The following is a 17425-nucleotide window of genomic DNA, read 5'->3' as shown; positions in this document are numbered from 1 at the left end:
CTGAGAGACAGCTACTCTTTGCACTTGATTGCTATAAATTGAATTCTACCCAAATTCTCAAACATGTTTTGTCCCTTGGGGGCAATATAACAATCTATAGACATAACACAGATATATATTATCACCTAATAAAATTGACATGGATAATGTGTCATGAAACAATTACCTATTTACACATCCAGATGATGCAGAGTAAAATTAGTAATCACCACCTGATGAGTGTAAGTCCAGTATTTACCCTGTTTTATCTCTGTTTTGGTCTCCACCAGCTCTTTAGTTGCTAAACGCTCCTGTATCTGTCTGTATTTAATGCTGGATAGGTAACATTGTTGGGTGTTGGGTGAGAATTGTCTATGGGTACATCATTTACAGGCAACCCTTTTCACATTACACATAGTCATTTAATCCATTATTAATACTATATATTGATTGTAGCTACTTAATTTTCTTGATATGTTTCTGTCCCGTTTTTACGTTTGGTTGTAGAAAAATTAAAAAGTGTGAAAACTGAGGCAGTGTATGTGTTGACTGCATTATGGATGTCAGGATGGATCTCAGAGGAGGAAAGACTCATATTTCCTCTAGGTGTCAGATTTCACATACTTTATGTGGATCTATTTGAGTTCCTGTCAAATTTATGCAGTATGTTTTCAGTCATGTTATTCCCAACTTGGAACTGCTCATGAAACTAAGAAGCTATGCTCAAAACCGCAGTCAACCAGAGTAGCTAGCAGCACCATTTCCATCCTCTTTATTTTTTATAAAATCATCTGCGTGAGATAAGGCTGGATTGCCAGAAGAAAAAAAAGAAGAAAAAAAGTCTGCTCTGCTCCAGATCTTCATTCTCTTCATATTCAAGTGGTAAGAGTCAGAGCTGAGCCTGACGTTTCAGACACCTGCGTGAGGAAGATGTGTACCTGAAGCTCCTGTGCAATGCTGCAGTTGTGTGTTTTTTTTATAAGGATCCGGTTCGCAGCATGGTCGTGAAGCAGCTCATAAATCCAGGGATTGGATTTTGGTGTGACATTCACTGTTGATACTCAGAAAGGACTTCAACCTTGTGGATCCGAGCTGGAATCTGCACTCGACTGTGCCTCTACGTCAAAGAGTGAAGACGACATCATGGAAATACAAGCCTGCAATGAATCCTACATAAGTGAGACCAGAATGTGTGATGTTCTCCTGGATTTCATTACATTTAAGTGTAAAAAGAGATACAGTAAAACAATCTCACCCATAATGAAAAAGCCTAAACTTTAAAGGAATTGAATTAGTTTGTACCAGTGTTCATGACATTGTGTATCTCCTTGTAATGTAACTATCTTCATTATGATCCTTGTTATATTTGTTGTTGCTCAATTAATACAGTTACAGGCAGCTTCTCATTCATTTTTTTTAAAAAGTTATTCCATAATTTCTATTATTCCTATTTTAATTTTTCCTTAATTTTAGCAATTCCTATTTTAGTTATTCCTTAATTTTAGCTATTTCAAGAAACAGACCTTGGTTACAGCATCTTGGAATCCAGGAAACTGTGTTATATATGCCATACAGTATTCATGCCTTCCTCTGGGCCTATGAAGTACAACACATGCCTCAATACATTAACGCTTGTTTCATCATTGCAGTAATTGCAATTGAACCAGCAGGTGGCGCTTTTCTTCCAGACTTAATGAACAGTAATTAAAATGCTATATGTGCACCTGCATTACATTTGAACAAGTGAAAGTTCTTCTGCTCTAATTTGTACAGTAAACTCGAGTGCTTGCTTTATTCTCCAGCTCAACATCCTCCTATTTAAACCGGAGGCGCTCTGACAAACTGCCTCCGTGTGAAGGCCTGACAGCTAAATACACAAAGCTTGTTGAGATAGTGCAACACTGCCTCACCTTGGCCTATTTGAATGAAACACATTTCAAGTAACGCCAGCGTAAACAGCTTCTTTCACGACCCCAAACTGAATGCATTTAATGAAGTAAAACGCTTCATTTACAGTCGAATGCGGTTTCAATTTGATCAACATGTATCTGAGTTCATGTGCAGTCAACACTAGTAGCACAGAGAGTGCATACAGTGACATGTAGCAGCTCTGAGGCTTTTATCCATCTTCATTGCAAACCTGTAGCATTCAGTATAATCTGTTTAATACCTCTGTGGCTGTCACCTGTGTTAGTATGACTGGTAGCTGTTATTAACATGGATGTATGCTAAAAACACAAAATACGTACTAAAGTGAAATATTAAAGAGCCACAGAGAAAACTTCTCTAACCAAAATGAGTCCATCTTCGATTTACACTCGTATTTGTGTGTCAGACACTTTGCCGGATAATCCCAACTCTGCCGGCCAACAAATAACAAATCATGTCAAATCCTCTCTGAGTATTCGTCGTGCGGCTCTCAGAGAGGCACTTCCTGCCCTGAAGCTTTCATCACAGACGTCCGTGTTCCCCACTGGATTTCACAATGAATTGTCATGTTCTTTCCAGTGACCTCCAGCGTGTTTTTGTGACTCTCCAGCCATTCACAGAGCATCAGGCTTATCAAAGTGTCAGCTGGTCCACTTACATCAGCCTGCATGTGTGTTTGTGTGTGTGCGTGCGTGTGTGTTCCCCACAGAGCACTTGGTGAAGAACCTCTCTGGCAAACCCCTGGTGAACCAGTCATTTAAAAGAACTACACGTATGACCTTTTCATTTCATCATCTGGGGAGGTATTCTTGTGGAAGTCCGCTAATGTTCCTGCTCTGCAGTGCCTGGTCAACAGTACCAATGAAGGAGTCAATCATCTGTCTCATGTCAGGGGTAAACGGGTCAAAGGAGGGCCGCTGGGCCCCGGAGCGTTTGAAATGGCCGTCCTGGTTGCTCTGGGCACAAAGCAGCCTCTCTTCAGTTAGAGTGACGTTCAGAAAGGCTGTGATGACACGCAACTGTGGGAGGAGAGCCCTCTGCAGCTCCTCGTAATGCACGACCAGCAGGCGGCGCCCAAACTTCAGCCAGCTCAGAGCGTGGGATGCCCACCAGGGGGCGTAGCTGGAGACAAACTCTGGCCACTCTGCAAGTGAAAGAGACAAAAGACTTAAAAACAAAAGCACAAACATTAAAGAAATGCTACAAATTGTAGGTTGTGCAGTAATATTTGCTACAATACGTTTAATATTTGTGCTTTTGTTTATGTATTGTCCTTAGGTCCCACTGTGGATTTCGGAAAATAAGTTACATTTGTGTAACACAGAAAATAACTTAAGGGACAAACATGATGTTAAGGCTAAATAGCCACAGTGCACCAAAGAGTCATTTCACCCAAGCAACATCAAAAATAGCAAGAAGATCCACAAATAGTTTGTGGACTGTTTCTTCAGTGGAAAGTCGTTCCAAAGACAACTGCTTACAGTCAGCTGGATTATGTGAGGAAAGTGTAATTATTTGATGTCATGAGTACTACAAAAGCAATACCCTTCAATTCCCTTCACTTCCATTGTATTGTATTGGATTTAAAAATCAAAACTGCCTAGTTTTACGCTACAGGGAAGGAATGTCAATCTGAAGTGTTGTTTATAAGTATTATATTTCCCAGTCTGTGTTCAACATGAAAACTATTCTTCCTGAGTCTAAACCGCTTAATAGAAAACCTTTCAGACAGAACAACTGTAAACTTAAAGCTGTTTAATACTAAAGAGTGCGGTTTTCGCTTTAAATGTGGAATCTTAACGGCTTCATGATGTACTCGCTGTCACAATCAAAAGACGCCCTCTGGCCTACCGTTATCACATCAGCAGCAGGACATTATGCAGCAGGAACTACAGGAACTTTCAGCAGAGTCAGAACCACTCAGCCATTATATCTTAGTGAGCGGGACTGTGTTACCTTTGCTTTTCCACTGTGCGTCTGTGGCGTGTCCTAAATGTCCGGCACACTTGCGGTTGAATTCAGCCACGAGGGACCGGTAGGGGTTTCGTATCAGCAGGATGGCAGAGTCGAACATCTCGATCTCCTTCTGACCGCTCTCGTGGGTCTTTACGCAGACGCTGCGGCCGCTCTTCCAGTAGTCCTTCTCTCCTTTGAAACCTTGTACCAATGAATAAATGAAGTGATAACGGTCAGCTGCAAGGCCATATCTCACTGAGTGCTCACTCAAAAGCTTGTTTGAACAGTGGAGCGGTGCCCTCCCCACCTCTGTTGTACAGCGTGCCGTCGAAATAGAAGCTGCCAGTGTAGTAGCCGGTCACGAGCTCGATCAGGTGACGTACCCAGGTGTTGCCCGCACCAGGAAAACTGGAAAGAGCCACCAGGGAGCTGGATCTCTGAGGCAGAAACATCCTCTCTTTGCACCTGGAGTCTGGAGGGACAGAATTGATGTTCTGAGGTTTAGTTAAAAACTGAAGCAGAACCGTACCCGTCAGAATATATCAGAAAGTGAGGATGCATAGAGCTCAAAACACTGAGGGAATAATAGACTGCTTTTATCTGTTATTTTTACAGGCCCTTTTACAGGAGGAGAGGAGAGAGAGCCTGGAACTTTAACTGCTGCGTGTGATCCGTAAAAATTACAGACATGGCAGAATGGAACAGGATTAAAATGCAGACACGGTCTGGTAATTATTGCATTGTCCCATCTCCCTCTGTTAAACCAATCTGCACAAGGCTTTACACGACTGGAGTTTGGTTTTAAACAGGAACCAGTCTCATGCAGATGACTGACCAAAGGTAGTACTCAAATATCTCACCGAGGACAGGCGTGTGATACACCTGGTAATAGTCGTGCTCAGGGGAAGCTGTGGGTGAGGATGTGCCGGTGTGGTTCAGACCAGTGTTCCCTGCACACTGCTGGTTGTCAGACTGCTGGTTGATATTAAAGAGGGAGGATGTCCATGTACAGAAACAGTGCGGCTTCTTGAACACAGCCAGCAGGAGCTCCTATAAAACCAAAAGCACAAAGAGTTCAGCAGGAGAGTCTGCATCACATCTCAACTCCAATGCACCAGGAAAGATAGTGCAGTGAATTTATTTGGAGACGTTCTTCATTATCACACAGACAGATATACATGCACACAGTGTGAATTAATCAAATTGTAGCCACGACCAGATGACATGCAATATTTATACCAGACATTTCTGTTTTTTTTAAGAGGAGACACAGCTGCATGCAGTCACATCTCAGTGCAGGATCCAGACTTTATCCTTCTCATTAGAGACACATTCAACCGCAAGTATTCAGCAAAATCCAAAGATCTGTGTGATCTCCTCAGAGTGGAGACGGGCTCTTTTAGCTATCTCCTCTTCTGGGAACGAGGAGCCGCCAGTACACACTACAGAGAGCTGTGTTTGATCAATTGATGGTCAGGTTTCTAATTTCAGGGAACTAATTCGAACCTTGTCCGTGCAGGTCTCGATGCAGGACTGCGTGGTGAGGTTGGGCTGTAAGGAGTAGATGGGGAAAGTGCTGAGGGCGTTCTTCGGCAACTTGAAGCAACCGCGGTAGTGAACGTTCCTGACTGGGAAGAGAAAAACACACATGGATGAGAGAAAAATTAGCCTGCACACACTGCACTGCGCACTAGTGGCATTATAATAAAAATATATTTGATAGGATTCACCTCCATCGATCAGCGACTGGGCACATAAAGGCCTTACTGATAAATAAATGGACAGATTTTCCAAAAAAATGGCTTATTTGGCATCAGTGTTGAATTTAAATGACCATTTTTTCCAAAGTATTTCTGCCTTGATTATATTTTTATACTTAACTTGAATTATGGTATTATAATGCATTCACAATTCAGCTGCAACTCTCCAGACACCCTTCCAAGCAAAAATATTAATACTCTATATGATCCTATACACAGTTGTAACAGTTGGGTATGTGCTGACATGTTTTCTTTCATATCTTTATAATCTTGTATCTTGTAATAATGTGACTACAGTGTAAGTATTCATATCAAGTTGTCTACACTTCAGTTTCCTCCTTATAGAATATTATCCACTGAGGAGATCTTCAACATATGTCATATATCAAGTTTAAAGCTGTGCTAAGCATGATTTTATGCAAAGCTGCGCCTGTTTTATCAGCCGAAATCGTGAAGTATGACTGCAACAAAGAAGCATAGAGTCCCATCACTCATTTGGATGTCTCGACTCATCCACTTTGGCCAAATTATTTTGCATTATGAGCAAGAAAACCCTTTTATAAATGAAATAATGAAGTGAAATACAACAAAGATTTTTAAAGGGTAGAGCTGCTGATTTTCTATATTTCTCAACAAATCCAATGTAAAGACAAATCAATGTGTTAGTCCAGACAGAATCTATAATAATAATGATAAGAATAATAATAATAATAAAACGGGACAAGAATGTATTTTAAATTTTAAGAAGGGCTCATTAATGAACTAAAATAATAAAAATAATCAAACATGAGTGAATAGTGCATTTGTTGGGGACTATTTTCAGCTGTGGATTAATACACATTCAATGCTCTAAAGTGTGTATAAAAAATGAACCGGCTTTTACATTAACTACTTTTTCCTATGACAAAATAGAAGAATAAACATCTAAATCACGGTAATGAAAACTCTGTAAAATATGCTGCTCACTGCAACCGGTTGTCATAGTTACACATCACTTTTTCCTGAACGTGATAGTTCAAGGTGTACCGCATTCAGAAATAACGCCTGTCAGAGCAGTGATGGAAAGATTTGTCACTTTCAACACAGGTCCAAGACATCCTGATGCATCTCAGCTGTCAACACACACTGAATGACTAAAAGAAGTCAAATTAGTGTTTTCAGCTTTTAATGGAGAGCGGAAGCTGGCTGTCTCTCACCTGAATACCTTCTTTCTTTAAAGATACTGAATAGTACATATGACTAAGATTGAAAAACAGAATGAATGCATCATGTCATGTGCGTGCTTTCTTCCTTCAAAATGTAAAAACAAGTTTTCCTTTTGAACAGAACTGGGGGGGAAGCATTTTAATAATTGGTATATTTTTTCAGTTCAGTCATTTTTTTCACCCACTGTGCAGCTTGTGCAAAAAATAAATAGAAACTGTCCTGCGTGTTCCCCAAGGGGATGTTGACTCACATTTCCTGTGACCCGGCAGCTGCTCCTCCACCTTGTAAATGGAGAGACGACCCACACCGCCACATGGGGACCCCCTCTCACCCCGACACACCAGACTACAGTCCTCTTCAGGAGCCCGCGGGCTACTGATCCGGTTCCCGCAATGGCATTCAGCTCCATACTCCAGACCTGCAAACTGGTACCCACTAGCCACACACACACACACACACACACACACACACACACACACACACACACACACACACACACACACACACACACACACACACACACACACACACACACACAATAGACACACAGCTCAATCAATCCATAACCTCCAGCTATTGCCCTCAGGCCAAGCCATCCCACAGGACAGTAGTTAACATTTCAAACTTATCATTTAAACTCAAACTTCCCCGCATCATCTCTGCGGCACGGTGCGTCCCCTGCCATATTTGTCGGTACTTCTCCCTTCTGCACTCATCTGACCATGTAATGTCTTTTTCCAGCTGAACTCCGGTCACCTCTGATCTGCGCTTTTACATATCAAGGCTGTTATGACTCATCCCCTCCTCTCCCTCCATCTTTATCCTGCAATCTAAGGAAAAAGATGGGAGACCTCATCAAAATTGACCTTTTCATATATGTCCTTTTGAAGCTTCCCTCATAAATTGCCTTGACTTTTTACTTTTTTTTTTTTTGCTCATCGCTGTAATTGGCCCGCTCAGGTAACGAGCACGAGCGCTTTTTCCATGTGGATGGGGGGTTGGGGCATAGGTGGTGGAGTGAGGGTGGTGGTGGTGGGGGGGGGGCTCAGTGGGCTTCAGATGTGAGCATCAACTCTTAGTCTGACTGCATCCATCTGTCCTCTGCTGCTCTGTTTCATCAGGGCTACACTGCTTCCTTTAAGATATTAAAAGGAATAATTCAAGCAGGTCATTCCTTGAGTTGGCTTTGAAAAAAAAAAAAAAAAATCTCTCCACGTTTTCAATGCTGCAGTGCTGCACACTGAGCTCACCCTGACCAAACCAGACGATTTTCACACCACGGCCACAGGAACGTACGTACCTCACCACCACGTTTTTCACCCACTGCTGTCAGCTCATTAAGCTTTTTCTCACACATACACACCTCCCTCCTTCCTTCTGCAACAGATCCAGCCTTCTGTCCTGGCCTGCTCCTCACTCTCCCCCACCCTCCCCTCCCTCCTTCCCTCTCTCTCTCTTGCTCCATCTCACCCCCCTCATCTTTTACTGTCATCCAGCCACCTGGCTCTCAGCTCAGGCCCCCGAAAACACAGGAGGCATTCATGGAGGAGACTGAGATCCAAAGCGTTTACTCAAACAGCGGGCCTTCTGTGGCCCCTTCACAGGAGCCCGCCGCGAACACATTACCTTTCCGAGCAGGTGTCTTGACACAGAGAGCTGGTCATTTTGCGCAGGTCATAAAGCATGGTTCCTCCGAGGGCTCGATCGCTGGCGTTGTGCAGGAAGCAGCCCATGTAGGTTCCTGCATGTGTCAAAAAAAAGAAAAAAAGTGTGAAAAAAAACATTCAGATTGAAAAATTCCCTCACTCAGCAAGAACGCTCATGGAACATTTTGTGCTGAAATAATTTGCCAGTTGATCAAATAGTGTGTCTATAAACAACTAAACTGACAATAAATTACTCATTAAGTAATTTTAAGTTAAAAAAACCTAAACATTCGGTTTCCTGCATCTCAAATGTGAAACTCCGGCTTTTCTTCTGTTTTACATGATTATAAATATAATATCTTTGGATTTAAGATTGTTAGTTGGATAAAACACACAATTTGAAGTTGTCTGGGAAATAGTAATGGGAATTTGCTGACATTTTACTGACTACGCTGCTGATCAATAAAATAATTTAATTGACAGATGAATGAAAAATTGAATTGATTGAAAAAATCTATATTTGAAGCCCTAATAACATAAGTCACATCAAATATGAAGATGGTTGCTCAGGTCATCAGGTTTAATCATTGTTTCTAAAAGTACGAAAAAATCAAAATTGACATTGGCTGCCTCGGTCAGTGTTAAACCCCAAAATTCAAAAAAATCGCATTTTCACAATTAGCCATAAATGGATGTTGACACGCTCCTCTTAAACTCGATTTGGACACAAACCAGACTTGTCTTTTGTCTGGCACTGGCAACGTCCTGTAAGAGTGCCAATGCAGTCTTTGCGTCATCATCAGTTACTCACTGTATCGTGAGTCATAATATCCAACTAATTTATAACAAGACCAGACCTCATTTATCATCCAGTATAGATTCCACTTATTCCTGTAGTACTGTGAAACCTATGTACTGGCTCTAGAATAACAATCATCCCCGCAGAAAGAAGACTAAAACAAATAATAGGCTACCACAGACTATTATGATGTGCTGACAAGATTAAGGCTCACCATGTAAAATGTCACCCAAATTCAGCCTTTGATGTTATCCTTGTCTTTGCTTCATTGCTACATCAAACTCATGCTCGGCTAACACATAAGTCTTCACTATAAATACCGGTCTCAGTGCGGACCCGAGCTTATGCATTTCTTTTGTGTGCAGGCTTCATTTACATCTCGCCCCTTGGGTCTGAGGCCGTTATATTTTTAGGTTATATGCATGTTTTTTTTACTCTTTCATGACCATCCAGTTGTGAACAGGCTAAAGTCTATCTATCACATGCAGATAATTCCTCATTAATGGCGTTTGGGTTTATTTCAGAATCCCTTGAGAAAACTGTATTCACACACAGCTTCCCTTTTTTTCTGTTTACTACCAGCGTAATGGTCAAAGAGATGATTTAAAGAGTGTTGGAGAAGATACATGCTCTTAGGATTGAAGAGACGTGGCAGTAAGGTGCACAGACAAGATGGAAGCAAGCCACGGAGCGTGAAATCTCTGGCAGGCCTAGCATCACCATATCGAATTTGATTCAATCAGTCCGCGATGTCCTCTGAAGCCCATCCAGGCTGTTGTGCTTGGGCGAGGCTGAGTCACCAGCCGCCTTCGCCTCAAGAGACTAACGCTGGAGAACACCAGCAGCTGCTGCCGCTTGAAAGCAGGAAGAGAGACGGGCGCAGGCACAGTCTGAGGAAGGGACCATCTCCAGAGGCGTCACCTAAGGTGAGCCCCCCCTACCTTGTCATTGCTTTAATCAAAGCAAAAGAGGCCCCCCGGCAGCTGCAGCTGGGGGGTTAATGGAGAGAAGCAGCCCAAATTCCCAGACATCATAGAAGCGACTGTGGTCAGGTCTGACACTGTGCCGCTTTCTTAAACACGAAGACAGATGGCTGTGCTGGAGCTGATTCTTCCCTGAAGGATTGGACGGAGAAGGCTAATGACAGGATGACCAAGCATGAGGATATGTGCCACTACCCCAGGTAGCATGTGTAGTGTGTGTGCGTCTATTACACTGGGCCGAAGTAGTTGTCTCAGCTGGCTGTCTATTATATCCTCACTATCACAGATGTGAGGATTCATTGAAACCACAGCGCAGGGGCTTCAACATGTGGTGTGCTGACCCTAGCCAGAGTCAGAGAGGATCAACTCAACAAGCTGTCTAATACTGAAAAATCCTAAATACATACATAGTGACTGCATGAGTTTCATAAATCCATCAGGAGATGAATTTACAACCAGATCAACCTGCACGTCTGTAAAACTTTGCAGAATCAACACAAACTTGATGAAAAAATTAAATATTGAGAGAGTTCAACTCCTACTGTGCAACCCCTGTAATATTTCTCACTTCTGATCCCTCTGCACATCTCTGCCCGTGTAATAATTCTGATATGTACTTTACATATCAAGGAATTTGTGACTCATCCCTGCGAGGCACACATTTTTTCCAGCAGCAGACACAAAAGTAGTATGCATCTCACACTTTTATTATAAAATGTTTGAATAGGTATAGGTCTTTTGAATCTATGAATATCCGAGAGTGGAAACGCATGTGCAAACTTTTCCACCCAGCCGTGTAATGTTATTACTGCTGTGTGCAGTGCGTCAGACAAGTCAGTTCACAAATATGGAATAAAGATCAAATAAGGACAAAAATAAAAAATTGAATGGCAAACAAGACCTGCAGACATGATAGATCAAATATTTGATTTGAACTGCAGGCCCTTCAATCTCGTAGATTACAAGATGTTCTATTTTTTTCATACTTTTCTTTTCCAATACTTTCCACAGTAGAGTCTAACAGATGCATGACATCAGCTGTGAGATATGGATAACAAGATAGTGTGGGATGGATAAGAGCTTTTTAAAATGACTGCAAAATGTATTTGAACAGCTTATTATAGTCTTGTTTTAGCATCTTATCATTTGTACTTGATCTACAGAGACTACAAACATTTTACCAGCATCCTCTTAATTTCTCCGCCTTCATTGAAGTGGGTCTTTTGTTTTAGAAAGAATTCAGGGACGATATTTGACACTGCAGCACTCTCATTACTGATCAAGGTGTTTTTTGGTAAATGCACGTTTCTTGATGAGAGTTAGATGAGAAGATTGATTCCTGTCATGCCTGTATGCTCACATGAAGCCATAGCTAGGAGATACTTAGCTTAGCTTAGCATTAAGACTTTGAAACAGGGGAAACAAGCTAGCCTGGCTCTGTCTGACAGTGACAAAATCCACCTAGCAGCAGCCATACAGCTGTTCCCCCTGCCTCCAGCCTTTATGCTAAGCTAAGTTAAGCAGCCTTATGTTATTTTTGTGTTGTCAATCTTCTCAATTAACTAGCAACAAAAGCAATTAAGCGTATTTCCCAAAGTGTCACAATATTGCTTTAAAAGATTGAAAAGATAATTGATTTTCAAAACAGCTTATAATTGATTTCCCTTCACAATTCTTTCTAACTGAATCTGATAAATGCACATACTTTATAGGTGTACTACAGTATGGACATTTATGGAAGACATTACAAAGCTTTTTCCCTGAAACCATCCAACCGGTTACTCCTCTGGGACATGTGGCACAATAGACCCGGGTAATTTAATTCTGTGTCCTGGCTAATACTTTAAAAAAAAAAAAAAAAAGAACCTTTGCCAGTTGGCAGTTAGTACAACCGATCTCACTCCTGCATCCAACATCTTTCATGTGTATGGCACTTGTTAGTGACTGAGCAGTTATGTAGTGTCTGTTTAAAAAAGGATTAAGAGCTCTTGCAGAACGCATTTCATGAAGGAGCCAGAAGAACAAATGTTCCACTGGAGATAATTCCATTGTGTTCCATCATTTAAACTAAACAGCAAAAAGCTCTGACAGGCGTCGTTAAACAATAGAGTAATCAAGGATATCTTCAAATTCTCGTGTACTATTGAAGGCATCAGACAAGAGCGCATGTAAAGGAATTATATCGTTTTTTATCTTCATGATTGCTTATTTATTCTCCAGAAGCTGCTTAGGTTCGTGCCTTTTTCTCTGGTTTCTAGAGGATCAGTGAGCACTATCCCTCATCTCTACAAGATCAGAAGCATCCACACGTAAAATGTCATATAAATGTATAATGAAGCTCTTCTAAATGTTTTAAGGTCATGATTATCTGTTCATGAATGTACAATGAAGCCTGTTGTTGAGCCTGTGCAGAGCGTGCATTACCTCGGCTCTGGGCCATCTGAGCTCAAAAAAGAAAAAAGAAAAAAAGAGCAAATTACGAAATAGAAAATAAACTTGTATATTTTGTTTCTTCATATATTATTCACCAGGAAAACCGCTGTCTCAGTCAACAAGTCTTCACTGGGATATTTCAATCTCACACATCCTTCCTTTCCGCTGCTCTAATTCAGATAGCAGCAATCTAGTGTTATGGTTCAGAGAGCTTTAAAGGCAACAGAGGCACACAACCTTGGCTGCAGATATACAAGGGCAGTTAATGATTGGCTAAACCACATTAGCTGTTGTCATGAGGCCACACAACCACCAGTCAGTCATGCTGGTGGTGCATGAGTGTTGGAAAAATAAGACAGTAGTAGTTTGTAGTAAAGAATAATATTCATTTTTGCATTCAAACATTGCTGATCAGCTAACTAAAAATAGTATCTGCTTGGCTTAGCTATCACTTTCATTTTGTTAGCACCTCACTTGCACATTACTTAATGTAATTAGGGCGAGCAATGGCTAATGGTCACATGTTAACATTAACACCGGTTCCCTGGCTTCTTCTGCCTGCTGGCTAGAGTTGGTTATAGAGATTCTTATGAAGTCAGTTTTTAAATGTGATCAGTGTGTGTTATTCAGGGTTTGGGGAGTATACTGCATGTGTGAATATAGTAGTATAAAAGCCTTTTTTGTGGCTCCAGAGGCAGCTGAGTGAAAGCTGATAAACTGCCTCAAGTGATGTCACTTGAGTCAGTGTGGGTTGGGGCTGAAGACTGCAAGTCTGTAAAATGAAAACAATGTGGGGGTGTGGAGTTAGACCTCTGTAGACCACTCCGCATCTCTGCGGGAGGCAAGCACCTCCAGTCTACAATAGTAACTACTGCACACATGCATCTCTTAACTGTCAGCAGTTAAGATGTATAATGGGTAATGTAGGTGTCTGGTTTTGACTAAATAATAAATAAAGCATATCATCTCTGGTTGTTGGATTTTGATCTTTTTTTACTGTCCATTGTGAGTCGTACAGTAGTACGCGAGAGCAAAGCTAAATCAGTAGTGATCTTTTGGAGAAGAGACTTTGACTCTACATACAAAACTAATCCAATTTTATAAACTATCACATTTTATTAAGTGAATGCATTCATATTAACAGCTGCCAGCTCTGTGTAGTTAGTTACCTTTGAATCTGCTGCTCCTGTGGAGAGAAACTCTCTGCTCTGGACTCTCTGGCAGTAGATTGTGGAACCAGCGGTGATGCAAGTGTTGGACCCCCAGGCTCCGTGAAGCAGGCGAGTGTCGCCCTGCCTTGGCTCCCCCTCCGGACACAGACTGAACAGTGGCCCATCTGGAGCGTGCCCTCACACCCAAGCCTACGGCCCTGAGGACGGTGGGAGGTGCCGCGAGGGACAGCAGGGGCGGCAGGCCCGCGAGGTTCGGCTGGGATACTCTGATGCTGGAGCGCTGCAGGAGCAGGATGCTGCCTGCCATCAGATAGGCTATGCCCAGGCAGAGCAGCAGCATCTGAGCCCGCTTCAGGAAGCAGTGCAGTCTGTAGAAGGGGGCCACCATTCCCACAGCGGTTCCTGTCTCTCACCTCAGTTGAAGGCCATTTCATGGATTAGGAATGAGAGAACGGATCCTGTAACCTACTTACAACATCAAAATCTTGGAAAGACCTGCAGCATCTGGCAACGGCATAGATATTTGGTGTTGCATCTTCATTGCCACAGAGTCCAGTAGCAGCAGTGGAACAATGGATGTGTAGGAACAGAGAGGGATTTAATATCCAAGGCTGTGGTCACTGACTCCAGGATGATCCTTAAGGGGAAATCTGAGGCACAGAAAAAAAAAAAAAACATAAGCTTCTAGATTTAAAGCACAAGTATATTTCTCTGTATGTGGGCACAATCAAAGGGGAAATATGTGCCTGGCGGATTAGATGCACAGTCCATGTTGACATATGGGCTTGTATTTCTGTCTTGCAGCATCTTGCAACACATTCCGTGGTGTCTGCTGCTTTGTTGCTGTCATTCCTGCCATTTGTTTTCAATTCAGAACCACTGCCTGAAGTTGTGTTCTGCAATTCCTGTTTTAGTTATTATTATCTATTTATCTTGTTGGGGATTGTGATACCCTACCAAAAACAAAATCTGCTTTTTGGAGGAAAATTAGGATATTACTCCAACATTTACTAATGCCGCTTTTAACCCGGATTCTCTGTTAGATCATATTTATCTTAACACCGGCAAGCTTCACGATCTAAGTCTCAGTTATCAGAGTGAAATGACATCATGTGATAATAATAATAAAAAAAAACTGTCTGGAGAGCGCATTAGGAGTGCTTATGAAATGGGGATTATCATAGTGGCATGCGGACCATATCTGGCCTCATCTGTGGAGAGATGAATAAGTGATGATGAGTCCAAAAAACATGCAGGGATGAGATGTCAACTGCTGAAGATGTCTGAGTAATTATTACGTCAAACACACAATAGTATTCAGTTTTAGGCTGATACTTTATAGAGACGAGCGATGAAGTGCAGTCCTGACACGCTCTGCTCTTGTGTGTTTTTTGCCTGTTTTCTGTCACGATGGTCACTTGGCTTGTCACCTTCTTTTTGGGCACAGCTGATTTTTATGGACGTGCAGCCTATAGAGATTCCCGGTTGTGAGTGCAACAAACAGTCTCCCCTCCTTCTCATCTATCTGATGATATCCATTAATGCCTCGTCGTCTCAGTGGCCGTCACACACCGTCATGCCCTTCAGCTCCACTTTTCATCTCAGGCCTCTTGTGGACTGTCTTATGCACTCACAGACACACATACTGTAGCCTACACCCCCCCTTCCTCCAAAAAAAAAAAAAAAAAAGTAGGGGTGCGGTACTCCCGAGGATAGAAGCAACAGTTTGCACAATGATCAAGTCAGAGTGCTCAAGTTATGTTTCAGCTGCAACATTTCTACGTGTAAAATAACTCAGTATCATGCAACAAATTCTTTATTTTAAATACCCACGTCTGGTTTGATTGAGCGTGGATCGGATGAGCTGAAGGAGAAATGAATAAACAGCGAGAGTAAACACGCATCACCTATTTAAGAATCTGAGGTCTTCCATCTTATAAAGCCCCCTCTCTCACTGTGTCTCTCCACCACCATTTACAGTAGAGGATATTTAAATAAGAACATGCGGGCTTACCTCCAGCAGTGGAGTATTACGCACTGCATCTCTGTATCCCGCGATCACTTATCAGTTTACGGCCGGTACGATCGCTGTTTTCCCCTCGCTTATTGTCCACTGAAGGTCCCCTCAGCTCTCCAGCATTTCCCAGAGCTTGTGTTATATAAGCTCTCTCTCTCTCTCTCTCTCTCTTTCTCTCTCTCTCTCTCTCTCTCTAGTGCTGCTCTCCGTCGCTCTCAAAGGCTGGCACGGCGATATAAAGCACAGGCAGTGTGTGTGTGTTGGTGAGAGAGGAGGTGATGGGGAGGAGGAGGAGGAGGAGGGGTAGCAGTCTCATTTGCATTGGTGATTTAAACGCGTCACAGCTCCTCTACTGTGCAAACGGGTGAATCGTGTCCAGCAGTCCACAGCTCGCTCTGCACAGAGGGGGGTCGTATAATAAACAGCTCCACTGTATATATACACACATATATATATACACACATATATATATACTGTAGCCCATCTTCCGACACCGAGCGTCATATCCAGCTTGTCTTTTCTTCGCCGCGCACCTTGTATTGGACCACGATCTCCGTCTATAAATCACTAAAGAGACAGTTCACTGACACCACACTGAGTATCCGGGGGGTGGGGGGGAGGCATCAGCTGTATACTATTTGAAGGACACTTGGTTTTGTGCGGGTTTGGTAAGACAAAGAGTGAGAGCGAATCCGATCCAGCAGTATTGTTATTCCTCATAAAAATCGAGAGGAAGAACCGGGCAAAATGAAAGAAAAGAAGAATCGAAAGATGTTTATTGCCCGCCATGATTAAAGATCCTTAATAGTTTAAAGATCCACAAGTCAAATCATTTGTCTCATTTTTCTTGTACTAATTGGTAGTTTTTACCTTGTTGCATGTTAGTTTAGGTTAAGTTATAGCTACTAAATATCTGGACTTTACTGTGGACGTTTCAGCACCATAGACAGCGCCTCTCCCGCCACGAACATGGCTAATTAGCTCATGGCAAAGCGCTTTGTCATGGTTGATTGACCCTCAAGGCCTTCACAAGACCGTGTAAATCCTGGGTACAAGTGCTGATGTGTTCAAGGCTGCAGAGGTCCAAAAATATATCTTGCATCTCCAGTCCTTTTAATTTAGTCCGGGGTCTTAAAATGTTAATCTGCTCTGGAGTCTCCAGATGTTCAAAAGTTATGTTTCAAAAAACATCTGAAGAAATCTGGGAGTGCTTTGAAACGACTTCAGGCTTCTTTTTTTCTCCAACCTCTTAATCAAGTTTTGAAGAATTGTAGATGTTGTAGGAGAAATGATCCACATTTCAACATATACAGTTAGCATGTACTACTTTTTTTCCAACCTCGTTTCTTTAAATTGGGATACTTTACCTTGGGCGTAGAAATCTCTCTTCCATCTTATTTTTACTTGAGAATATGCATTTGTAAGTGCTCTTACACATTATGAGATAAGTGGTTCTCCACTAGATGCATACAAGTGGTTTGCGATGATCCTCCTATTACAACTGTACTATACAGAACTGCTGTTAATATCCTATACTACATTGTG

At 42.1% G+C, this 17425-nt stretch overlaps 1 protein-coding gene across 1 annotated transcript; it reads right to left on the bottom strand.

Annotated features, from left to right (window-relative positions):
- Nucleotides 1–2699: 2699 nt before the first annotated feature.
- On the bottom strand, nt 2700–14251 carry wscd1b (WSC domain containing 1b). Its single transcript, XM_062433485.1, has 8 exons — nt 13861–14251; nt 8457–8571; nt 7081–7265; nt 5371–5492; nt 4725–4914; nt 4172–4336; nt 3865–4065; nt 2700–3052 (listed from the first exon to the last, which is right to left on the bottom strand). Exons 1-8 carry the CDS (start codon nt 14249–14251, stop codon nt 2700–2702), a joined length of 1722 nt encoding a protein of 573 aa, XP_062289469.1.
- Nucleotides 14252–17425: the final 3174 nt, after the last annotated feature.

Source organism: Scomber scombrus, chromosome 14 (genome assembly GCF_963691925.1).
Source record: "Scomber scombrus chromosome 14, fScoSco1.1, whole genome shotgun sequence".
NCBI classification, from domain to species: domain Eukaryota; kingdom Metazoa; phylum Chordata; class Actinopteri; order Scombriformes; family Scombridae; genus Scomber; species Scomber scombrus.
This window is presented reverse-complemented; position numbering and strand designations above follow the sequence as displayed.

Bases quoted from the DNA above. Each gene is read 5' to 3' on its own strand.
- wscd1b (XM_062433485.1), bottom strand. From the start codon at position 14,251: ATGGTGGCCCCCTTCTACAGACTGCACTGCTTCCTGAAGCGGGCTCAG. The intron at 4,337-4,724 runs GTGAGATATTTG...CTGTCCCTCCAG, and splicing joins GTATCACACGCCTGTCCTCG to ACTCCAGGTGCAAAGAGAGG. The intron at 4,066-4,171 runs GTGGGGAGGGCA...CATTGGTACAAG, and splicing joins CGGCACGCTGTACAACAGAG to GTTTCAAAGGAGAGAAGGAC.